This window comes from Drosophila busckii, chromosome 2R (assembly GCF_011750605.1).
Source record: "Drosophila busckii strain San Diego stock center, stock number 13000-0081.31 chromosome 2R, ASM1175060v1, whole genome shotgun sequence".
In the NCBI taxonomy this organism is placed as follows: Eukaryota; Metazoa; Arthropoda; class Insecta; order Diptera; family Drosophilidae; genus Drosophila; species Drosophila busckii.
The window spans coordinates 7,744,340-7,768,034 of record NC_046605.1 but is presented as its reverse complement, the minus strand read 5'-3'; the positions used below and the strand labels follow the sequence as shown (position 1 = coordinate 7,768,034).

At 42.2% G+C, this 23,695-nt stretch overlaps 9 protein-coding genes across 10 annotated transcripts; 5 read left to right on the top strand and 4 right to left on the bottom strand.

Moving 5' to 3' along the window:
* The first annotated feature begins 75 nt into the window (after positions 1-75).
* On the top strand, positions 76-1,988 carry LOC108596092 (Hermansky-Pudlak syndrome 1 protein homolog). The gene has a single exon (XM_017981512.1). It carries the CDS (start codon positions 113-115, stop codon positions 1,928-1,930), a length of 1,818 nt encoding a protein of 605 aa, XP_017837001.1. The 5' UTR covers positions 76-112; the 3' UTR covers positions 1,931-1,988.
* Positions 1,989-2,105: 117 nt separating this feature from the next.
* On the bottom strand, positions 2,106-3,301 carry LOC108596100 (transmembrane protein 177). Its single transcript, XM_017981520.2, has 3 exons — positions 3,082-3,301; positions 2,568-3,024; positions 2,106-2,510 (listed from the first exon to the last, which is right to left on the bottom strand). The coding sequence occupies exons 1-3, from the start codon at positions 3,246-3,248 to the stop codon at positions 2,178-2,180; spliced, it is 957 nt and encodes a 318-aa protein (XP_017837009.1). The 5' UTR covers positions 3,249-3,301; the 3' UTR covers positions 2,106-2,177.
* Positions 3,302-3,421: 120 nt separating this feature from the next.
* Positions 3,422-5,201, bottom strand: LOC108596096 (U3 small nucleolar RNA-interacting protein 2). Its single transcript, XM_017981515.1, has 5 exons — positions 5,099-5,201; positions 4,242-5,041; positions 3,982-4,179; positions 3,786-3,922; positions 3,422-3,723 (listed from the first exon to the last, which is right to left on the bottom strand). Exons 1-5 carry the CDS (start codon positions 5,156-5,158, stop codon positions 3,485-3,487), a joined length of 1,434 nt encoding a protein of 477 aa, XP_017837004.1. The 5' UTR covers positions 5,159-5,201; the 3' UTR covers positions 3,422-3,484.
* A 237-nt stretch (positions 5,202-5,438) lies between these two features.
* LOC108596091 lies at positions 5,439-15,760 on the bottom strand. Of its 2 annotated transcripts, none has more exons than XM_017981510.2 (12): positions 15,622-15,760; positions 14,702-14,974; positions 13,507-13,632; positions 13,241-13,438; positions 12,831-13,172; positions 12,050-12,773; positions 9,999-10,236; positions 9,825-9,942; positions 9,662-9,767; positions 7,233-9,602; positions 6,715-7,179; positions 5,439-6,645 (listed from the first exon to the last, which is right to left on the bottom strand). In XM_017981510.2, exons 2-12 carry the CDS (start codon positions 14,882-14,884, stop codon positions 5,840-5,842), a joined length of 5,676 nt encoding a protein of 1,891 aa, XP_017836999.1. In that variant the 5' UTR covers positions 14,885-14,974; positions 15,622-15,760; the 3' UTR covers positions 5,439-5,839. The 2 variants fall into 2 exon arrangements, with proteins under 2 accessions (XP_017836999.1, XP_017837000.1); XM_017981511.2 differs by having other exon boundaries at positions 9,999-10,221.
* Positions 15,761-15,913: 153 nt separating this feature from the next.
* Positions 15,914-17,585, top strand: LOC108596093 (WASH complex subunit 1). Its single transcript, XM_017981513.2, has one exon. The coding sequence runs from the start codon at positions 15,968-15,970 to the stop codon at positions 17,483-17,485; it is 1,518 nt and encodes a 505-aa protein (XP_017837002.1). The 5' UTR covers positions 15,914-15,967; the 3' UTR covers positions 17,486-17,585.
* Positions 17,586-17,620: 35 nt separating this feature from the next.
* LOC108596104 (protein LTO1 homolog) lies at positions 17,621-18,141 on the top strand. The gene has a single exon (XM_017981524.2). It carries the CDS (start codon positions 17,709-17,711, stop codon positions 18,123-18,125), a length of 417 nt encoding a protein of 138 aa, XP_017837013.1. The 5' UTR covers positions 17,621-17,708; the 3' UTR covers positions 18,126-18,141.
* LOC108596094 (methyltransferase-like protein 25) lies at positions 18,037-20,340 on the top strand. The gene is made up of 3 exons (XM_017981514.2): positions 18,037-18,504; positions 18,561-18,761; positions 19,362-20,340. Exons 1-3 carry the CDS (start codon positions 18,133-18,135, stop codon positions 20,262-20,264), a joined length of 1,476 nt encoding a protein of 491 aa, XP_017837003.1. The 5' UTR covers positions 18,037-18,132; the 3' UTR covers positions 20,265-20,340.
* Positions 18,800-19,229, bottom strand: LOC108596105 (small nuclear ribonucleoprotein F). Its single transcript, XM_017981525.2, has one exon. It carries the CDS (start codon positions 19,144-19,146, stop codon positions 18,880-18,882), a length of 267 nt encoding a protein of 88 aa, XP_017837014.1. The 5' UTR covers positions 19,147-19,229; the 3' UTR covers positions 18,800-18,879.
* A 173-nt stretch (positions 20,341-20,513) lies between the features above and the next one.
* On the top strand, positions 20,514-22,508 carry Cyp6g1 (cytochrome P450 6g1). Its single transcript, NM_001365326.1, has 4 exons — positions 20,514-20,651; positions 20,816-21,288; positions 21,347-22,147; positions 22,203-22,508. Exons 2-4 carry the CDS (start codon positions 20,824-20,826, stop codon positions 22,506-22,508), a joined length of 1,572 nt encoding a protein of 523 aa, NP_001352255.1. The 5' UTR covers positions 20,514-20,651; positions 20,816-20,823.
* Positions 22,509-23,695: the final 1,187 nt, after the last annotated feature.

The window sequence follows — 23,695 nt, the reverse complement described above, 5'->3', positions numbered from 1 at the left end:
AGTAACTATCACTGCTATCGACGCTCCACCACCAGCATATTGCTGCACTCTTCTGAAAGTACTTACTTTGTTTTGTTTTTCGGCCGTTTATTTTGCGAAGTGATAAGAAAAAATGAACGGCCTAATTGTATTCAATAGTTCAAACGACGTGGTTTACCAAAACCTTAACTCGTTGCTTGCCGAAAAGATCTGCAGCATTGCAATAACGCAGGGTTTACTGCCAGATGGCAGCACAGCCCCCGCAAATGGGTCCGACATGGACAGCAATATACTATTGCAAATATTTAGCCCCATTATAAGCTCGCAGCGCATTATGCATGGTCAGTTTGACAACGCCTACGCTAGCGTGCAGTGCGACAACGGCTTCAATATAGTGTTTGGGGAATTGCTTGGCTTCACATTCTTAAAGATTGATCAAATTAAGATTGAGCAGTTGACGCGACAGCTTGGTGTGGCCATTACACTCACACGCTATTGTTATGGTGCGAATCTATTTGGTGCGCAGGCTGGTGCCATGCAGCAGGAGCTACTGACGCAGTGCCTCAACTGCTATGAGACGCAGCTGTGCCAGGATGAGCAGGCATACTTGCTGGAGGCGCTGCCCAAATTGCTAATTAACACGGAACTCAAGCGTACTGTGCATTTAACGCTCGATGCAACGCTGGAGCAATTGCGTCAGTCTGGTGGACAACAACGTGCGCATGCACTGCTGCTCGTCTCCCACAAGCTGGTGGCTCTAAACAGCACTCGTCAGGCGTTGCCGTTGTCCGCTGCTGATCTACTCTTCCTGGCCATGCTCACGCGCGCCCTGCAGCTGGATAAATCCCAACGTGCTGTTGCTGTTTTTCTGCAGGGCGTTTCTCACGATCCCAACTCGGGCTGTGTGCCCACCATTGTGCATATATCACGTCTGCACAGCCACCAGGTTCTGTTGCAGTTAATCGAGTACGGACACATGCCGCTGACCAGCAGCATCTACGATACGTTCTTTGTGCTGCAAAAGATTGTCGCGGTGCAGCAGCAAAACGATTCGGATGCATTGAAGCCAGCCTACGAGAATCTTGAAACATTTGTTAACCAAACTTTGGCGGCACTCAAACGCTTTTTGAAGCAAAGGCCTGATGAGGTGGACATCTGCATCAAAAAGTTTTCGCTACGTTGGGATAATCTGCGCAGGATGTATTTGGAGTACTTCAAGAACTACGAACGTGAGCTGCTCGTGCGAATTGAGTCCAATCTGCCAGCATTCGTTGAGGAGCTGAAGCAGCTGTTTACAATAACGCTCGCCGTTTGCGATAGTGCTAGCAACCATCAGTTGGATCAGCTGGCCGAGACAGCATCCGTAGTGGAAGCCAAGTTACTTGAATTTTCGGAATTTCTAGCTGTCAAGGCAGCACGCAACATATCTATTGACGCATATCTTGAGGACTTTCCCGGATTGGTGCATTTTATGTATTTGAATCGCAACTCGGGACAAATGCTGGCGCCTGATTTGCGCTCCAGCAATCCTCAGCTCTTGCCAAAAGCAAATCTCTGGGAGATGGTGGAGCTAACACGCAAATATTTGAAAAAGGGACAAACCACAGTCATGTGGAAAGATCGCACATTCCATTATTCGTATTTTCTCTGGTTTGAAGATTTGTCGGGAGGCATTGTGAAGTGTGCGCTCGATCTGCAGCAGCATTTCATATCCACAGGCTTTGGTTCAGGTAATGGGCAAAAAAATGGTGCAGCTGAGCCTGGCGCCTTAGCCATGGATTACTATAGCGATTTAGCTGAAATCTGCTTTCCCAAACTGGCTCCAGGAAAGGTACGTGTCTACGAGCTGTATTGCATACATCTGGGTCTGGTTACCGCCACTTGCGCTGTGGAGCATGCACGTCGACTGGTGGCCACCATCAGCGATGTTATCGGCGAGGAGTCATTTTAATCAATATATATGAATATCAATATAAATATTTATAGATGTGTCCGACATGACATTCCAAGTGTTGCTAGTCAATTGTTTTAATTTATATATATTTACTATAAAATATTTATGCATATTTTTATATACATTTTGTTCAATTAATTTAATAATTTTTTATTATTTGTTGTTTTGTTAACGCTCATGTTACTCTTTAGATTTTAAGTATAAAATAATCCCAACAATTTCAATAAATGTATAAAAATTATATTTATTGCGTTTCTTCTGTTGGTGGATTTTGAAGCTGCTGCCATTTTTCCTCGAAAAATGATTTGCGTGCTGTAATCGGCATGGACTTTTGACGCAGCATATAGTTCTCATTTCCTAGGGCGGTGTAGGTATTGTCTCCAATGAGATTACGCAGCGCAATATTCTTTTTGAGATGTTTGTCATAAAAGCTAACGCCAGCAGCTACAAACTGTGGTCCCATGGAAGCCAGTTGCTTATCAATTTCAGCATCGGTGCTAACCTGATGGAAATCTTTCATAAAGCACCAGCTGCCAAGGCCAAACAAGCCCAAAATGCTGTACATAACAAACCGCATCTGTTGGCAGAAAAACCACATAAGAAAAAGATTTCTTTAAAAGACAGCTCAACTTACACTTCCATGTCGCGCAAAGAGATTAAGTCTGTGATTTAGATAATGTCCCATGCTGTAGACCATTAAAAAGCTCACGCTGGGAAATATGGAATTAAGCAGCACGCGATGCGTCTGTAGTTGCAATAGGGCTTTGCTCAATCCAAATACTTGCTCATCCTCATTTAACACAATTGCCTGTTCCAGCAGCTTACCGCTCTCAGAGCTCCAATCAATTTGCTTGTCACGAAAGCGTATATCTGCACGCTTTATTTCGCTTGGGTTGTCATAGCCATAGTTTACAGGTATTCCCAGTGCGGCGCCGTTACGGAATTTTGTAGTACCCGCTTGAAACAGATCAAAGCCAAATACGGTGAATGGATGCACAAACTTTCGCTCACGTGGGTCCACTTGTAATTTTTCCATTGCTTGCTCTACGCGTCGCAGTACCGCTTCAGGTACAGCTCTTTCAATTCCATTTCTGCAGAAGAATAATTTATCAAATATTGTTCCTTACTTTTACTTAAGGCTAACCTACTGATAACATTGCACGAATTCCCGGTAATACTTTAGTCCAAGCGAGTGTGGCAGAAAGTTAATAGCAAAAAGGCCAAGTGTAGTGGTGCCCGCCGCATAGAAGACTACTTGACGACCTGCTTCAGTTTTGAAAAAGCCCATTAGGCCGCTACCGGCTTTCTTTTGCATTCTTAAAAAAAAAATTATTCTTAACGCTTATGAAACAAAATACAACCTGCCCGCAACAATCTACAGGCCACCACTAAATGGCAATCGAATTATCGATTTTATTAAACTGAATTCGAAATGCTTCTGCAGTTTAAATTAATGAAGGAACATATTTTACAATCAAAATTCACGTTTGTTTATTTTATTTACATTGCTGTTACTTAGCGACAATTTTTGAATTAAAAATTACACTTAACTTATTTGCGGGCAGGCTTAAGAAATTTAAGATTTATTACAACTATATGGTTTTTAGCATCTTTGTGCCGCCACCAACGACCCAGCCGATGTTCCTGCCCTACGGCCACGTATAGTTTTGTACCATCGGAATTGAAAGTCAGACCATTAATAAAGCCAGCAATGGATATACTTTTCAGTTGTTGCAGCTTGCGGGCATTTGGATTTGATTGCCACAGTCTAACGCAGCCGTCGCAAGAGCCTATACAAGAACAATATTTGTTATTATTGAAGATACATTTACAGTAAAATTGATAAGCGCACCTGTTGCCACAAGATCTGTATTAACCACTACGGCTATGGCTGTAATCCAATTCGCAACGTTATTGTCGCCTTTTCCATGTGCCAGTTGAGTTGTGCATATGGGCTTCTTCTTTAAAGCGCTCCAAAGACCGAGGGTGCTGTACATAAAAAAATATTAGATAAATATCATAAAATTAATTTAATTAATTTAAATTACCCATCAACGCCACCAGAAACAAAGTGCTCTTCATTTATTAGTTTAACGCAATCTATGCTATCTCTGTGTCCGTTATAAATTAACTGCGATTCCTCTGTAATCTTCCAAATACGCAAAGAGCAATCCGAACCACCAGCTGTCAGGGCTCGCTCGCGACTCAATGCATCTATGCTGGTAACGCCTGCTTGGTGACCAAATCTATAAAATAAAAAAAAATATTTCTATCTTCCAAATATTTTCAGATATCCATCATTACTTACAAGCTCTCTACATAGGCTAACTCATCCACTGACCAAATCTTGACTGAACGATCTTTGGCCGCCGAATAAAGTTCATGCGTACCCCTGCGGAACACCAGCGCAGACACACTATCCCTATGCCCCTTGAAGGTTTTCACATGCTTCATCGTTTGTGGACACCAAATTTGTATGTGTGGTCCTCCCTCGGCTAACGCCATGTACTTCATATCCGTCGAAAGGCAAATGGCTATGACATGGGATCTGCGCTTTTTGCCCGTTTCAGGTTCCTCACGATACGGCTGGACATCGCATTTGTCCAACATTTTGCCGCTTGCCGTGCACCATTTGAGCACATACTGCGATTTGGCGCCCGTAAACAAGTGTTTGCCATCTGAACTTAAGGCCAACGTACACAGTGGAGCGTGGTGCAATCTGTGCTTCAATATATTTTCGATTTCACATGATGTTAAATTTGCGGCAATGGTTGTTCGTAGCTTGCCCACACTATCCAAGTATTCAGTTTTTAAACGTTGCTCTACACTCTGACTTAGCTCGCGATCGCCTTCGCGTTCTGCCTCTTGTCTCTCAATCTCCGACAGGTACTGCTTGGCCAATCGCAGGCGTTTGTCTTGTGCCGTTTCCTCTACCTCTTCGTCCGAGAAGACCAACGTGTCGTCGCCCAAATTACTAAGCTCATCGTCGTCGCTGGCAATTTCCTCATCATCTACTTTTGCACGACGTTGTTTTTTGGGCGGCGGAGCTGTTGCATTTTGTTTCTTACCTCCTGTCTTGCCTCCAGCTTTCCCTTTACTGGCGATATTCTATGAAAAAGTATGCAATTTAGTGTTTTGCATCGTTTCAGGAATAAGCAAGCTTACCTTTCGTTTTTTTAAGGCTTGTTTGGCGGCGCCAGGTTTCAGAAAAAACGAAGAGGACATTTTAAAAAATTATAAACGCTAAACAGACCCACGTGCAAGAGTGCGAACGATAGCTACGATAACGATATCAAAACAGCTGTTATACAATCGCTACCAAACAAGCACCTTGCAACACAGCTATGTGCGCGCTGCGTAAATTTAAATGGAATTTTTATATTGTAATTTTTTTATGCTGAATTCCTAAATTGAACAAAAACCCAAGTTGTTTACTTTTGTAAGCAGCTTTATTGAATTAATAGATTATATATGTGTAATTGAATATATTAAGTATATAGATTAGTTGTATTCAGAGCTTTCGTTTATTGTTTCAATTTAGCAGACGCACATTACATGATATAATGAATTAGGCTTGAGTCTATTACTGAACTTTATCTTTCTCTCGTTCTTATGTGTTATAAAATTATCACAAAATTATGTATAAATTGTATTTTTTGCGTAAATTTTATTTTTTTTATTTGCATTATTGGTAAAAATAAGTTAAGAGCGGTGGGCCCTGTACGCAACGCCCGATTTCTTAAGACGTAGGCACAAAGGCGATCACCTTACTGAAAACAGAAGACGCCCTGTGAAAATACAGCGCGTCTGTAAATCGTCTAAAACTAAGTAACGTTCTAAAATCATTTGTAAATTGCTAATTAAAAAATATTGTGAGAATAGGAATCATATGCAAGAGAGTGCTCTTCACATAATAGAGCACAGGCCCGAAGTTTCGATGCCATTTTGAACTTTCTTCGTTTTCTTGAGCATCACGTTGCGCAGCGCTGGCTTGAGCTCAACAACAGGCTCTGGCTCAGTTTCAATTGCAGCTGCTGGAGGTGCCGCCGCCGCTGTCGTCGTCTTCGATGATGAGGATGCTGATTTTGAGCTTGACAATGTTGACGATGCGGTCACTCCACCAGAACTGCTAGAGTTGGCGCTGCTCGTGATTGGATTTGCTGGTTTGCTACTGCCGTAGCTGCTGCCAATTACGGAAATGGTACAAATGTTGGCGGGGGGTGCATTTGCTGAGCTGCTGGTGGCAATCTTCGGTACGAAGGTGTTGCCACCACACAGCACTGGAATTGTGGAAATTGTTTGTATAGCATTCTGCTCCGGCGGTTGCTGCTGCTGCACATTGGCATGTCCATTAGCGCCAATGACGCTTATTGCCGACACTTGCGAGTCTGTTGCTGCTGTCGGTGCTGCCGTCGTCGTGGTTGAGGCACTATTATGACTATTACTACTTGTATTCTTAGTTATGTTTATTTTTATTTTATTAACTATGCTAGCCAAAGGTAATGCCGGCGTCAATCCCGCTGCGCTCAGATTATGTGTATCCTGTTGATTCTCACCATTAAAATCAGCCTCCGAGCTAACAGTTGCTGCGGCGGGCGCTGGCTCCGTTTCGAGTTCATCATCATTGCCAGGCAAGGACAACGAGGCTACAGACGCGGGTCGTTCAATCGTTGCAGGCGATGCAGATGAATCTATTGTTTGGGTTTGTGTTTCTTAATGACATAAAATATATAGGAATTAATAAAGTATAGTAAAAAGGAGCAAAGGTCAGACATGCTCACCACTGCTGTTTATGGATATTTCATCCTCGAGTAGCGGCAATAAAGTTACCACGGTGCCCACATCTTCAAAGCCATCATCTTCATCCTCTTCGTCATCATCTTTGGGCTCCTCTTTTATTTTGATATTGAGCAGCGGCATTGGCTCTTTCTCTACATAGTTATCCAAATCGGTGAAGGGAATGTTTGGCTCTTGTATCTCCACATCCGACTCGTTGGCATTCTCCGCTTTCTGTTGTTCGCGCTCCGGCTGCTGCTCTTGCGCTGTGGATGGTGCAGGCAAACTTTCCGCTTGCTCATTGTCCTCTGCTTCAGTTGGTTTGGGCTTGGGCTGGGGCGCGACATACCCATCATCGTCGTCGTCATCATCGACAATTTCTGTGACGCTCGGCTCCTCATTGGGCAACACAATGACATCATCGTCATCGTCGTCAAGCAGCGTACTCGACAGCGTCGCTTTGACATCAGCTGTGAAACGAGGAGTTAGCTAAGAGCATACCTAGGCTAACAGTTGCACTTACCTGTATCCTGCTCTACTTTGATAAGCGTGTCCATGGCATTGTCATCGCTAGCATTCAACATCTCCACATCAGTATTGTGCGTTGTATCCTTGTTTTCTGTTGCTGGCGCTGGTGGATTCAATGAGCTCTTGTAATCCTCATAGCACAAGGGATGATAGAACTTGTCATCAACGCGCATGGCTGAGCGCAGATGCCATTCCTCCAGCTCCTCGTTATAGAACTGTTCGAACTTTTCATGGCACATATCACAGCAGCGATCCACATCATCTGTTCCTGCTGCACAGCTGGGTATAGGTGAGTCCATCGAACGCTGCTGGGACAGATCGTCATGGGCATCTGGTCCAGCTTGCTGTCCCTGTGCCTCCGCGAAGTTACGCTCACGCTCTTCCACATCTTCAATTTCCTCATACTGACGCCAATCGTTGAGATCATAAAACCAACGTCTGGATGTAGCCTTGCGTGTGGAGTCACGCTCGCGACGATTCTGTCGGAAATGCCAATCCAGATGTTGACTGTACTTAATTGTCTGCTCCGGCGGGAATCGCACGCCACAGCTGCTGCACTGCATGCCCAAATAAAGCGTTGCTACTACAGCAGCCTGGCGCGTTTTAATTGTGTCGGGCTTTTGTAGATCAATGCGCTTGATGGGTTCTGTGGGTAGAGCAGGTGATGCGGCTGCTGCTGCTGCGACGGCAGTTGGCTCCTTGGATTGTACAGGAGTATCCAAGCCAGGCAAACCCACTGGAGGTACATTCACGCTGCCTGTGGCGCCAGCGGCGGTACCAATAATGCCTGAGGAGACAAGTTTTTGGAACAGTTCGTCTATGTTGAGATTGCCAAGAGCGGCGGCAGCAATGGGCAGCGGGACAGCAGGTGCGGCAGCTGTTGTGGCAGCTGCTGGAGCTTCCACCTTTGGCGTTGGCACTGGTAGTGCTGGCGGCTGTGGAGGTTCTGCCGGTGGCTCCGTCTTTATATAAACCATATCCTGTACATGCGCCTTACCGGCTTGTACACCCTTTGGCAACGTGCCAAAACGTATGAAGCAACAGCGTCCTCCATTTAACTTCATGCTCTTGGGCAGACCGCCATACTCAAGCTTCTGTAGCTGACCATCGAGCAGCGCATATAGAAAGCTGTCCACGAATTGTAGCGAATGCTGCTCGGCTCCCATTAGAAATGTTTGCTGGCGTCCATCCAAAAAGAGCGGCACTATGGTGTGAGCATCGACAATCATATTAATTTTGCCCACGACAAGATCACGACGCACGCGCCCAATGTCCACATTGGGCGGTGGACCCTCTGCCTTGAGCACATGCAGCTTATTGCCAATGGGCAGCGAGACCGGCGGACCACCAAAGTAAATCTCATACCAATGCTCGTCAATGTAAAGTTCACGCGACGGATGACCAAAGCGTATGCGATGCAGTTGTCCATCCAGCTGAAAGGGCTTGTAATCGTCATTAAAACTCAGCAGCAGCGGCTCATTGTGATCAATGTAAATGTGACGCTGTCCATGCTGAAAGCCAATTTCATGCGGCTCATCGCCATCCATAAAAATGACGGCCACTTGATTATAGAAGCGTATTTCTTTGCTGCCACCATCGATGGTAATGCTGCGCACCACATCCGCCATGGGATTGTCCAGTGAGTTGATGGCCTTGGTAATGGCAGGCACGCCAGGCACAGACACGGGCGCCATGGCCATCATGTTGGGAGGCTGCGGTGGTGGCGGCGCTGCTTGTTGTGCCACCACCAGCGGTGGATGCTGCCAGGGCATAGCACGAAACGCGCCACCAGCTTGCGGCAAACGCTTGTTGTTGTTATTGCCATTATTGTTAATGTTATTATTATTATTGTTGTTGCTTTGGGCCTGCTGCCAAGCTGCACGTTGAGCTGCTGCTGGATCCAGTTGTTCGCCCCACTTGCTTGGCTTGCGTCGCTTGCCATCGCGCTTGAGCTTCTGCTGCTTGGACATTGGCTGTGTTTTCTCTTGTTGCTGCTGCTGCTGCTGCTCCTCGTAGCCATCGCTACGTGGTGAGCTTGAGGCTGCTTGATTCTCATTGCCCTTCAGTTTGGGTATGCGCTTGCGCAGAACTGCATCTCGAGCTGCATTGCGCTCCACATCAAACTCGGACTCCTCAGCGTCGCGACGTCGTGGATCCTTGTGCTTGCTGCTCTCATTGATGGCCACAACTTTGCTGACCAGATCCTTGTACTGCTCCTGATTCATATTGTGATTTTCGTACATCTCCTGCGCCTGACTTAAGATGGTGCGCATCTTTTCATCATGCGCCTCCTGCGAATCATCGTTGGACTTGAGCTCCGCCAGCTGCCGGAGACGTTGCGCCACTGGATGCTCCGTTGATTTATCTGCAAATTGTTACAATATTAAGCACGAATGCAATTTTTTCTTCTTTCTCGCTGCTTACCAATCTTGTTGTGCTTGTTGTTGCTGCGCACGCTCTTGGCCAACTTGGCACGTATATCATCCAGCGATGGTTTCTTGCCAGGCGAGCCAGCAGACTTTGTAGTTTGCTGAACATAAAATTAATGTATTAGTCTGTCAACTAGTCTTATGCATATGAGGCTTACCTTGTTATCCCAGTTGTCCATGGAGTCATCCTCCACCACAATAACATTGAGGGACTGCATGCCACTCGTCTTGGCTGGCAAAACGCGACGCAAGTCGACATCCTCGCTGCCAAAGAGTCTGTAAAACAAATATAAGATTTAAGATATATTTGAATTTTGCATAATTGCACTTACGCATCCAACTTTGAAGATTTGCTGCGTTTCTGTTGCGGCTGCAGCAACTTATCGTCTGCTTCATCATCGTCTGCGGCATCCGCAGGCAATTCTGACGCGCTGCGTTTCTCTGCCACATGCAGCAGTTTGCTTATGGACTGCTGCAGTGTATCCGATACATTACCATCGACTCCGGGTGGCGGTGAAGATTGCTTGACGTTGACGGCAACTGTTGTTGCTGTTGCTGTTGATAAATGCGCTGTAGATTTTTCTAATTTATTAAATGGTTTTTGTATTTTGAACGACACTTTTGTGGGCAATTTGTTGCAACTGTTTGCTGCTGTTGCGTTGGACGCGCTGCTAGCTGTTGTTGTTGTGCCGGTGTTGTTGCTGTTGCTACTGCTACAATTGTTGTCTGTCTCCTCATTGCTGCTTGTCATTGGCGGCGGAGGCGGCGGCGTCATTGACCTGCCAGACAAGCCGGCGAAGGGACGCAAATCGACATCCAATGATGGCTCCAAGAGCGTTGCAACAACAGCTGAAGAAGTTTGTGGGCCTGGTTCAAGTATGTGAAATGTAGCTAAAGAAAATTTTCTATTTTGCTTGCTTGCTTGCGTACAGTTTCTTTTTACAATAAAACTTAAGTAAAATTGTGGCAAGTGAATACAAAATTAAAAAACTAAAACACTACAACAAAAAAAAAACAATTATTTTTTTTTAAATAAAATAAAAACATTTGGGGCAGTGGCATCAGCAAACACCAGGCACAGCAATTGGGCTAGATAATTTTTTGTGTTAAATAAATAAATAAAAAATTACTGTGCTCCGTTAGGGAACTCAACACAACTAGATTCAAAATAATAAAAATAAAATACAAATAAAAATATACAACAAAAAGTGCCGTTCTACAAATATATGAAACCATTATAAAAGTAAATCTAGTAATAATAACAATATTTAAATACTAAACATATGTATAATATTACATACGTTGGCTCTCAAATATACACATTATTATATATATTAATATAAGCCAACTACAGTATACACTTTACAATTTATGAGTTTTTAATAGTTTATATTAAAAAGATTTTTCTTGTTCTTTAAATTATTTAAGGTGTTTAGTTATGTTTCTTTAAAGGTGTTAACAACAACAAAATTAAAATTGCAGTTTTTATTTCTTTATAAATTTGGTTTTCTTGTTTTCTTTTTTTTTTCAGCTGTTCATATTATTAATTTTAATCAGTTACAACAAAATTCATCACAGTTCTTTATCACTGTACTTTAGTTTCTTTTTAAGTTTATACAAAGTAAATATTCTTAAAATTACACCAAAGGCGGCAATCAGCTAAACGTTTTATGTATTTAATTAAAACAACTGGAATGCGCAAAAGGTTTTTAAAAAACACATTTTATTTGAGTATTTTCGTATATATTTGTTTATACGTTTTAAGCAAATGCTAGACGATAGTTTGCATTTCTCTTTTGTTATAGTTCTTAAGTATTAAAAAATGTGCATAAATATTAAATTGTTTCTAATTTTTTTCTAATAAATTTTGAGCAAGTAAAACACAGCACAGCGTCGAGTAGGGCCACAAAGTGAAGTAGACACTCTAAACGATTCAGAGTATACAAAAAAAATAAAACTTGGAAAAAAAAAACAGTGGAACATCAAACAGTCGAAAGAGGCAGCCAACACTTTTTTAAAATAGAAAAGTGCCAAAAATCGAATTAAAAAGATATTAAATTTAAATCACAGATATAAAAGATCACAGATATTTATAGTTTTTTTTTTTTTGTTCGGCACTTTGCTATAATCAATCAAGTGTTTATATGAGCAGACAAAAAAAAAACGAGTACAGTCTGGAATCAACAGACGCCCATAGCCACACCCACAATTGCTGTTATGTTTTCTTGTGCCCGCCCCATGAGCTTCGCTAACTTTCCCTGCCGCTGTTGCCGCCAATTTGGTTTGTAATTTCTGCATATTTCAACTACTTTGTCATTGCATTGGCTACTAACTTTAATATTGGCTAACAAGTGTGTGATTAGAATTAAAAATTGTTTCTTACGTTTCTCTAAATCATTTGCGTTGATGGCGTTAACTGGCGCTGACGCTGGTACACTGTCTGATGTCGCTGCTGATGATATTTTTGTTGAAGTCTTAGCTGGTTCCGGTGATTTGCTGCGCATGTCCACATCCCTGTAAATGGGTGAACGACTGCGCGAGCGTGTCTTGCTCTTTGCATGACGCGATGATGATGTTGAAGTTTTATGTGAGCTGCCGCTGCGTTTGGACTTTGCTGGCGAGCTGCTGGGTGAGCTACTCTTGCGCTTGGAAGTCGATGGTGAGCTTCCACTGCCGCCATTGCTATGGTGACCATATCGTTCACTGCTGGACGACGTCTTGGACGTCTTGTCGCGTGAACTTGAGGCACGCTTAACTGGCGACAGACTAGAGCTGCTACTGCTGCTGCCCTTGTGTCTGTTATCAGAGCCGGACGAAGATGTGGAGCTCTTTGATTCGCTGCGCTTGCGACTGCTGCTAGAAGAGCTGTGGTGATTACTGCTGCTGCTCTTGCTGGAACGGCTGATGCCAGCGTTGCGTGATGGAGATTTACTTCGCGAGCGACTAGATTTGTGTGAGGACGATTTGTGACTATCTAATCGTGGATCCCGTGCAGGTGCTGACATGGGCAACAACTGTTGTTGGCGTGCCAGGCGTGGATCACGCTGACGTACAGAGTTTAGCATGGCGGGATTTATAGGATGCACTTTGGGCTTGCCACCAAAGGACTATGAATTATAAATAATACTTATAAACTGATCAATCATTATGGATTGTAAGCTTACCTGTGAGTTAACGGTAGGCAACATGGCAGGCGGTACACCAATTGGCGCTTGTGGACGCACATTGTGTAAGCCAGGTGGATATAAAGGTGCTGCTAGCGGCACATTTTCCAGGCCCGGAGGACGTAGCGGAGCAACAGGGGCAGGCATGGCTATAGGCGCCACAGCCATAGCATCGGTAGCCTGACTTAGCTGACGCTCCTGCTCCTTTAAATGCAATTTGGTTTGCTCCAATTCGAGTTCAAGCTTGCGCTTCTTAAGCTCCAAGAGCTCACGCGTTTTAGCTTGTAAGATTTCTTCCATTTCGCTGGGCAGTGTTGAGCTAACAGGCACTGGCACCATACCCTATTTTGGATATAAAAATATAATATTTTATAACTATCAATATAAAGGCGATTTTTGTAGAAGCTTACAGTTTTAAGAAAGTCTGGATTTACATGAATGGCTGGATTAACGTGTATTTTTGTTGGTTGACTTGGCTTTGCTGTAATGGGCCAATTATTGTCCAAGCGTTTCACTTTAACATCCAGCGCATACATCCTGGAGGGCGGAAATACTTCGTTCCACGTCTGACGCAGCTGATACATGCGCTCCCGCACCTTTTCTGGCACCTGCAAGTCAATTAAAAATATACGTTTCAATAAAAAACAATATATGGTTGAATGTAAGCTTTACTTACCGATTCAAAAGTGCTGGTAAATATATTGACAATGCATTGTCCAAACATCTGAACGTAACTGCTTTTCACATTCTTAATTATGGAATCAATTAAATAAAGTATGGGTAATTTGAATTCTGCCGGCACCTGTTTGATTTGGTAAGATAGATAAGCATAAAGAAACAACATAAGTTTAACTACAACGTCGCTAACAGAGAAGTGTAAGAGTACACAGATCGAGTCACATCATCACAAACTGCACATAATCCATCAGGAATACGAAGAGGACGACGACGACACAGACAACAACGTAGACGCCAACGGGACTGCAGACTGTTGCTTCTTCAAGTTATAGCAAAAGCAAAGCGTTAGCCAGTTCTACAGCCTTTTTGAGTTGAGGGAAAGAAACTATTACAAAGCTGAAGTCGGTTCATTTATATAAGATATATATTTACATATATATCAAAATCTAAGAACCTCACTATTTTAATGTATAATATGTACAAGGAGACCACTTTGTTTCAATTATATTTTACAATGTAAACGTTTTCCTCTGTTATGTTTTATGCGTGTATTTTTTTTTTTTTTGTTAACCTTTTGTTTGCCAAATTGAAGTTAATTTTAATGTTTGATTAGCTGCTTATATCTGTTTTAGTTTTTTTTGTATAAAATAAAAGACAACTTGATGACAATTGTTTAAGTATTTTCTCATTTTATTGCAAATTTTCTTTTTGTTTTCTTTTGTGTTTTTGTTACTTCAATTTCAATGAAGAAGTAAAGAGTAAAAGGCAGCAATTGTAGTAAATATTAAAAGTCTTACCTTGTAAGCGGATAAATCAGTCACAGCTTAAAACCCAAAAAGAATATTGCAAATATTTGTGTTTGCTTTTAGTTAAAAGAGGTTTGGTAAACGCGCAATTGTAGCAATGAAAGCCAGCAAAATAGTAAATAATATTTATGCTGCCTAAACTTTACAGCTGCTTAGGTTTGTAAGGAATGATATGCAGTAGTTTATAAGAATACCTATATATATAGTAGCAATCTTTGGACAAATGTGTGGGGTAAATAAGCTTCTAAAAAATAAAAACAAAAAGCAACACATCAAGACCAATGGGTAGCTGCTTCCTTTTCTTTGAGTATACTATGTGTAGCATGTGTCTCACTGTATCTGTGTTTTGTGGAAGCTATTTTAATTAAATATTCATTGTTTGTTAACCTGGCTGATGTGAAATTCCACCACGCGCACTATCACTTGGGCGTAGTTTATATTCTCCTCGGCGAGCATTGTGAGCATATTTATGAGCGGCTTGCTATTGCAATTTAAGTCCGTTAGACTAGATAAATACTCTTCGCCAATGCGGCGTGCATCCTCCGGATATGTTTGCAGTATATGGTCCATATTATAGATCTCTGTTGCTCCCTTCCGTTGTTTCCAATTTAATCCGTATCACTTGTTGAGCGATATTTATAACGAATTGCAGTTGCTTTGCTGCAAGATATAAAAAGAGTAAATAAATAATTGGTTTAAGGTACATGGCTCACTCCTAAGTAAAATATAATTGCGTCGATTTATTTTATTTATATGCGTATATAAAAATACGCCAGTGCGCATGTTTGTTTGTATATACCGCTATGGAGTGACACATTCAGGGGTATGGAATAATTGTTGATGTGGCGTTGTCAACACAGTAAAGAAACATATAACTAAGTACATATATATCAACACATATGTATTTGCATTTTCACATACATATAAACGTATACATGTATATTCATGCAGATATGTAAGTTGTTCATGGGCGAATAATAAACATACACGAGCAAAAGACGCAGCGGGGCCAGGTGAAGCGAAAAATGTTCAGCACAAATTCAAAATGGCGGACACAAGACAAAACACGCATTTTTTTCTTAGATGCAAAACGCGTATAAACACTTGTGAAAATAAACAAATTAAGCACTTTTCCAGCATCAATATTAACGGATATTAGATTTCCGATATTTTTCTGTATAAAATTATTGATTTTTGCCAATTGCATACGACTTTTTCAGTTTTCAGCCACAGCCACGTTTATACCGCACTTTTAGTGTACAACATTTCGAAACAGTTTTTATTGCCTAAAATGCGCATTAACATACCTTTTTTATATTAATACATTTGAAGAATTAGTTTAAAACAATTTTTAACCATTTACAATTCTGAAATGTATCACTTTTACGTTTAAACTAACAAATTCAGCCTTTGACAAATTTTTCACGTAACAACTGCGATGTAGTGATGTAAAACAAGTATATGAAACACGCAAGTGGCAACTATCATCCGCCGATAGGGTATGTGTCCGATAACAGCTCCATTAATCGATCAAGATTCACAACAAGAACAGTATGGCAACGCTTCGATAAGCCACCAGCTGTTGATTAGTTATCACCATAAATATTTTAAGTAGAGTTTAGCAAATTTGCATTAATTGCAAGGTCCACAAAAATGGACGCGGAAAACGAAAGCTACGTGCGCAGCGCGTACCAGGTATCGATTATTCCAACAGATCTACATCACGAGGAAACTATAATCAGAGCAGCACAGTCACTAGATTGCTTACACAAAACTATAAACTCAATTTTTGAGCGCATCGATGCTCGACTGGAAAGAAATGGTGCGAAGGTTCAGCTCATAAACGAGCGTGTAAGGCGGGCTAAAGCGAAAATTGATGCACTCGTCGGTTCACAGAAGTCTATCCAAATCTTTGCGCCCGCACGTTTCCCCGCCAGCGGCGTTCTAAAAAACATACCGGCCACTTTTCCGCCAGTGGTACAACAACTAAAGGACACGCCCACGATGACGGTAGAGCAGCAGAGCAGTCGACGTCCAAATCATCTGAGCGACTCAAGTGAACAGAATTCCACTGAGACTGGCGAGCCTGTTTTCTTTCACGTTCGTGGAGAGGAGCAGACTGAGACGCCCCTCGTTACTCAACGCCAGCTAACAAACCAGACAGCAGGCTTGGGCTCTCTGCCGGATGCAAAATCAATGCCAGCTGTTCTGCGCTTTAACACTAACGAATTTGCTTATGGCGGCGGAACTAGCGGGAATGAAGATTTAAATGCCTGGAAGCGAGTCAAATCACAAGGCCAAAGATTATATAAATCTAAACCTATTAGAGTGCAAGAGCTGGCGCCGGCGCCACACTCTCTAGCTCACGGTTCTACCAAATTGGCAGCACCGGCTGGAGATTTGCGCTACACGCCAGCTGCATTAGCAGCACCTATTATCGATGTGCCTCTGGATTTGCCCGATCTTCCGGGGATTGCAAACGACTTGCAATACGAACCAGTTGAGGAGCAAATGAAAATAGCGCCCTCGCATCAATTTATCGACTTGCCGGATTTGCCAGACTTATTGGAGTCAGAGATCCCGGTTAACGTGGAGACTGAAATAACAGTGATGGCTTTGCCAGATCAAACGAATGTCACTCGTAAAGTTCCACAAAAAGTGGCACCTTGCAAGGTGCTACCACCGCCTCCTCCTCCACCACCGCCACCACCACCACCTCCTCTTCTAGAAAAACCAACATCTTTGCCAACGGAAGGTCCAATAAAGCCCATATCGCCGTCTAATGAAACACCGCTGAACATTCCCAACTCCCGCGCACCTCCTCCACCCGATCCAAGGTCTGAGCTCATGGATGCTATACGCAAGGCTGGCGGCTCCCAGGGCGGTCGTTTGCGCTCATCCGCTGCTGCCCCCGTAGATGTCGTGGACATGGACGCTCACAAATTAAACAACTCATCTCGTGCAAGGGCAGGTGGTGATCTAATGGCAGACTTGCATAATAAACTGATGCTGCGCCGGAAAGGCATCTCCGGTAATCCGAACGCACCGGATTCATCTGGAAATCCCATGATGCTGCACTTGTCCAAGGTGATTTCTACGCAGGTGCAACAGTCAACGGGTTCTATATCTAGTGATGATAATTCCGATGACGAAGATGCATGGGCGGAGTAGTAGCAAATTTAGTTAGCATTAAATTAATAACAGCTATGTGCCTTGCTTTAAGCATTAGTTTATATCACATCCAAGTTTTGAACAAATTAATCAATAAAAAATATAAACAAAAAGAGAAATCATCAGTGTTGTAAAATCTCGATAACTCGATGCATCGATAGACTTATCGGGCTGCTATTGTGCTTCGGAAGAACTGACCACGTCTGGCCAGATTAAAGGAGAAATGTCTTCGGAAACTCGCGACATTAATGAACTATTTGATGATATAGTGCTTACAGAGGAGAAACACGCAACACGCGGCTACGAGGAAGGTATCAAGGACGGTCGTGCATTGGGCAATCAGGAGGGTTATCAATTTGGCTACAACCAAGGCGTGCTTCTTGGGGAGGAGCTGGGCACTATTTACGGTCAGGTAGTGGCTCAACAGCAGCTACCACATACAGAGAAAGTCCAGCGCACATTGCAACAGCTACGCACATTAATCGAACAGTTTCCTCTGGATAACGATCCCGAGGCGGATATTATTGGAGCTGTGGAACTTATACGCAACACGCAACGTAGGCTTACTGCTCAGCTGGGCACAAAGAAAGGTGCTACCACTGTGCAAGAATCTGAGGAGCGCAAGGATTTTAGTTTCTAGTCCAAAGATGGACCTTTTACAGCGGCGACTTGATGACGTGTTGTGCTACTTGGCGCCGCACTGGAATTTTGTCAACTGTCACATGGTTAACTACTCTACCGATAAGCATTGGCTACAGTTTATACCAGAGGCAATTAGGGCAGAGTTCCACACAATAGACGACATCAACAAGGCTATCGAATCACTCATTTGGCAATCTGACCGTGACAGTCAACGTTTTCCGGTCCTGGCAAAATTTTTAGCAGCTGCTGAGCATGAACGCTTGCAGGCTCATCCAGAACTGCTGACAACTGTGGAGCAACTAGAAGAGTTGCTCGCAGCTAAAAGGCAAAGCGAGCTTAGCATTAAGGAGTTTATGAGCGCCAAAAAGTACCATGAGGTGCCATTAGCCATTAAGTTTGATCATTTTCAGAATTAAAGATATTCTTTTCGTAGGTGGAGCGTACTGCAGCCCTAGTCAATAAACTAGTGCATGGCACAGCAATAGAACCATCTGCCAGTTATATAGTAGATGCTGGCGATGGCAAGGGTTATCTTTCCTCGAGGTTGAGTATCCAGTATGAGCTTCGTGTGCTGGGCATTGATGCAAATGCGTCCAATACTGAAAATGCTTTATCGCGAAATCGCAAACTTCAGGTATGTTTACTACAAAATAAATACATGTTTATGTTTATTTTTTATTACTTTTTGGCTCTTAAATATTAAGTTTGCTTTTTTGACGTCTTGTACTGAAAATGGCGCCCCTTGCACTATCTTAATCTCTCATTTCACCCTCCTCATCGTCATCTTCCATGCCCTTTATGTAAAGAACATTGTTGCAGCGTATCAGCACTTCACCAAGATTGCCTGTAACTGAGCCATCGATCACTTCCTCTGTGTTTGCCAACTGCATGTTCATGTAGCCGTCCACCGAAACGAGAAAGCCCTTGTATTCCTGTCCCCATTTCAGCTTAACTAGCACGGGTTTGCCAGTGAGACCATTTAGAAATGGTTTAGGATTTATTGGCATGCCAGCAGACATTTTGTTTGTTTATTTTTTGCAATTTTACGTTGAAAAATTAAAATATTTATAAATATTGCCGGCAACAAACGTTTGGCGTCGAAAAGGCGGTTGGAAGAAGAAGAACGTTGACAGCTGACACAGGGTTGTAATTAAATAGTGTGTAGTGTTGTAAAGCGTGGGCATTGTTTAAACGACAATTTAAATTTTGATTTTCTCTTTATTTATCTGGACAGAAAGCTTGGAATGGTCTAACAGAACGCGCAGAGCTGCAAAGCCAGGGTATAACGCCACCAAGACGCGGTAAGAAATCGACTACAACAGCCGCAACAATTGTGCCACCTTCTTTGGAAAATTACAAAACCACAGCCAGATTCATAACAACTAAATTGAATCTTACGGATTTACTGGTTGATCATTTTAACATACAGCCGACAGACATTAAGCCAAGCATCTGCCTAACGGGCTTGCATACTTGTGGAAATTTAGCATCCACCTGTTTGCGGGTATTTCACGCTCAGGAAAATTGCCGACTGCTGTGCAATATTGGCTGCTGCTATCATTTGCTACGTGAACACTACTCGCAACAGGAATTCTTTGGCAACAAGGCGTTAATGGATATGCAAACGGATTATGGTTTTCCACTTAGCAGTTATCTGCAGAAGCGAAAAGTGTGTTTGGGGCGCAATGCACGCATGCTGGCCGCACAGTCTATAGAACGCACGATAGCGGCAAAGGAGTTGCCCAATATAACACTCTACTATCGCGCACTACTGGAGGTGCTGGTCTGCCGACATGCGCCACATTTAAAAAACGAACTACAAGTGGGCAAGGTGCGCAAATTTGCAAATTTTCAGGAATATGTACAAAAGTGTGCGGAGAAGCTGAATGAACCTTGGCTGGCCGCTGTGACGCACGACGAGCTAGAGGGATTACTAGATGAGTACCAACAAGATCGGCATTACCTGGAACTTTTTCATTTATTGCGCATGTCATTTGCCCCAGTGCTAGAGAGCGTTATATTGCTGGATCGATTGCTCTACCTTAGAGAGCAGGGCTATGCAAACAGCTTTTTGATTGATTTGTTTGATGCTGTTATATCACCCAGGCACTTTGCAATTGTTGCTATCAAATCTTAGAATCAGACGCGAGGCACTTACGCATATCAATCACTTAATAGGCGTGCTATTGAAAATATAAAAATTTTCATTTCACACATTCAATTGTATAAGTGTAAATTGATTAATTTACTTATAATGTATGTATAATATACATTGTATATCATATACATATATGTATGTATATGTATATTTAATATATATAAAAAATTAAACATGTTTACCTAGAATATAATCTATTTTGATTACCTCTGCTTTTATCAGCATACTCAAACTTGTTTATAAGCTCTGATATTTTTGAAATCTTAGTATAAATACAGCGCTTGCCATTCGAGTAATTTTTAGTCAAGTGCAAACGCTGCTAATTGACGGTTCAAAGTTTGCAAAAATAATAATAATTACAAAAAGGTTAGTTAAAAATAGTAAAATGTGAAAAACAAAAGTGATTTTATTAAACAAGGACTTTCCTGATTAAAAATAAATGAAAGGACTTTTTATTGTTAAAAATAAAAAATAGATATAGTTTAAAGTGATATATTTACTGTACTCATCTGAGATTATCTAACTTTTAGCCTCAACAATGGCTTTAACGGAGGCGTTATTCGTTGTCGTCAGCGTGCTGGGCGCCATATATCTGTGGTTCCAGCGGAATCATACATATTGGCAGCGCAAAGGACTACCGTACATTCCGCCCACACCCATTATTGGCAATACCAAAAGCACATTTACACAAGAGGCCAACTTTGGCATGCACCTGTCGGATATATACTCGAATCCCAAAATGCAGGATGAAGCTGTGGTGGGCATATATGTTATCAATAAACCTGGCTTAGTCATACGTGAGCCGGAGCTTATTAAATCAGTGTTGATACGTGACTTTAATCGATTCTCGGATCGTTATGGACGTTGTGATCCGCATGGCGATACGCTAGGCTACAATAATCTATTCTTTGTGCCCAATCCTAAGTGGAAGGAGATACGCACTAAGCTGACGCCGGTGTTTACCAGTGGCAAGGTCAAGCAGATGTATCCACTGATACAGGAGGTAAGATCAGTCATGTCCATTGGCATTTCTAAGCTGCTAAGCATTGATTTTCTCACAGATTGCTGACGATCTGGAGCAGCTTTTAGCTAGAGATCATCCCGGCCCAAATGTCAAGTACTGTTCCGACATCAAGGATGTATGCGGACGTTTCACCACAGATTCCATAGCGACCATAGCGTTTGGCGTGCGTGCCAACAGCTTGCAGGATAAGAATGCGGAATTTAGACGGATGGGCAACCTATTTTTCAAACTCTCCTTGTCACGTGCTTGTGACTTTTTTATCGCCTTCTTTTTGCCCAAACTGGTGTCGCTGTTACGCGTTAAATTCTTTCCCGCCGAATTTTCCAATTTCATGCGCGGTAGCATTTCCCATGTCATGGCCGAACGTGAGCGCACGGGTACAGTACGCAACGATCTCATCGATATACTGGTGGGCCTGAAGAAGGAGGCTGCCCAGGAGCCCGACAAGCCGCATATGGCCAAAACCAAGGACTTTTTGGTAGCGCAGGCGGTTGTCTTTTTCACAGCCGGCTTTGAGACCTCCTCATCAACCATGGCCTTTGCTTTATATGAGCTGGCCAAGCATCCTGAAATGCAGCAACGTGTGCGCCAAGAGATACACGAAGCATTGCTTGAGGAAGGTGGAAAATTGAGCTACGAGCGCATCAATTCCTTGGAGTATCTGTCTATGGTAGTGGATGAAGTGCTGCGTATGTATCCAGTGCTGCCCTTCCTGGATCGTCAGTACTCCAGCATCAAAGGACAACCGGATTTGTCGCTCAAGCCCTACTATGATTATAAGCTGGAGCATGGCACGCCCGTTTTTATACCAGTGTATGGCCTACATTATGATCCCAAGGTAAGCTAATATATAATAACTAAATGATATATTTTTAAAACTTTGCCTATTGCAGTACTGGACAAATCCACGTGAGTTCAATCCAGAACGTTTCTCGGCTGCGAATCGTAAAAATATTCAATCTATGGCATATCAACCGTTTGGTTTGGGTCCACACAATTGCATTGGCAGTCGCATTGGTCTGCTGCAGTCCAAGCTGGGACTGGTGCACTTCCTCAAGAATCACGAAGTGCGCTGCTGCGAAAGCACAGTGCTGGAGATTAAGTTTGATCCCAAGTCCTTTGTGCTGCAGCCGGCTAAGGACTTGATATTAGAAATTGTTAACGATCGACTCTATGATAATGCCGTACAGGCCAAGTAATTGTACAAAATCTCAACAAAAATTGCGTAGTAAATATACTTAAATTGTAGATAACAAGAGTATTAAGTTGTTTTCGTAGTTTTTGCGGTAGGTAATTTAATCAAAGCACTTCAGCCAACTGTGCGTATACTTAACCCGCAGCACTAAAAAGTGTTGGTTGGGGGCGCAGCGAAATGTTTAGAAAGTTGCTTATTTAGTTGTTTAAATATTTGCAGATAAGATAGTCACACTAAGATTGTCTGCAATTAAAATGTTTCTAACTTAATCAGTAAGACAATGCCCCAAAAATGAAATTTGCAGACACACGCGTGTCTAGTATTTAATATTTTGTTTATGCGAAAGCTGTAAATACTGTGATTAAATGTTATCACACCTCAGACTGCGTCTAGGTCTAGGCTCTCTACGTTGCTCCTCAAAGATTAGAGTATTGCGTGTTAAGTATGACAGACACTTTTGAATGAAATTGCAAATGAAATTGATGCGATAGCATTTTATTATAAAAAAACAAGTGCTATTTAAATATGCATTAATCTTTATACTTATTTACTACAGTGCTCTCGCAAAGTATGATACCGATTGCTTGCAGAAATGGAAATGGAAAATTCATTCTAAGCAAATTGATTTTGAAGCTTGTATAATTTAGTAATAAAAAATATTTTAGTGATACTTGTACACCAGTAGTACGTTCTGTTAATTTTATTCTTTCATTTAATATTCAGATAGCCAAATATATATATAAAAGATAGCTTATATCTCGAGAGTTCGCTGTATTAAATGTATTGGGTTCGTGCACAGCTTAACGCCAAATAAGTGAAGTCAAGCCTAAAGTGTAATCTGTAAGATTATTGACTCAATTGAACAGCAAATTATGGGAAATTTGCATTATATATATCAGCTGTATTTAATGTAATTTGCAATGAATATAAATAAAAATAATGTGGCGTTTTTTGCTATTTAACCTTAAGCCCAAATTATTTTCCACAGCTAATAAAGCAATAAAATCTGAGTCTACAACTCCGGAACTGCAGTTTTGCAAATAATTGAAATCGAATTCACCTGCGTAAATAATTTGTTCAGCAATGAAGCTGGAGTGCGTTAAAATTAAGTTAGTCGCAATAAATGCCTTGAGGGGTGCTAGGGGAATGCCTAACTCTAGAGCTCTTACCATGTCTACGACTATTGGCAAT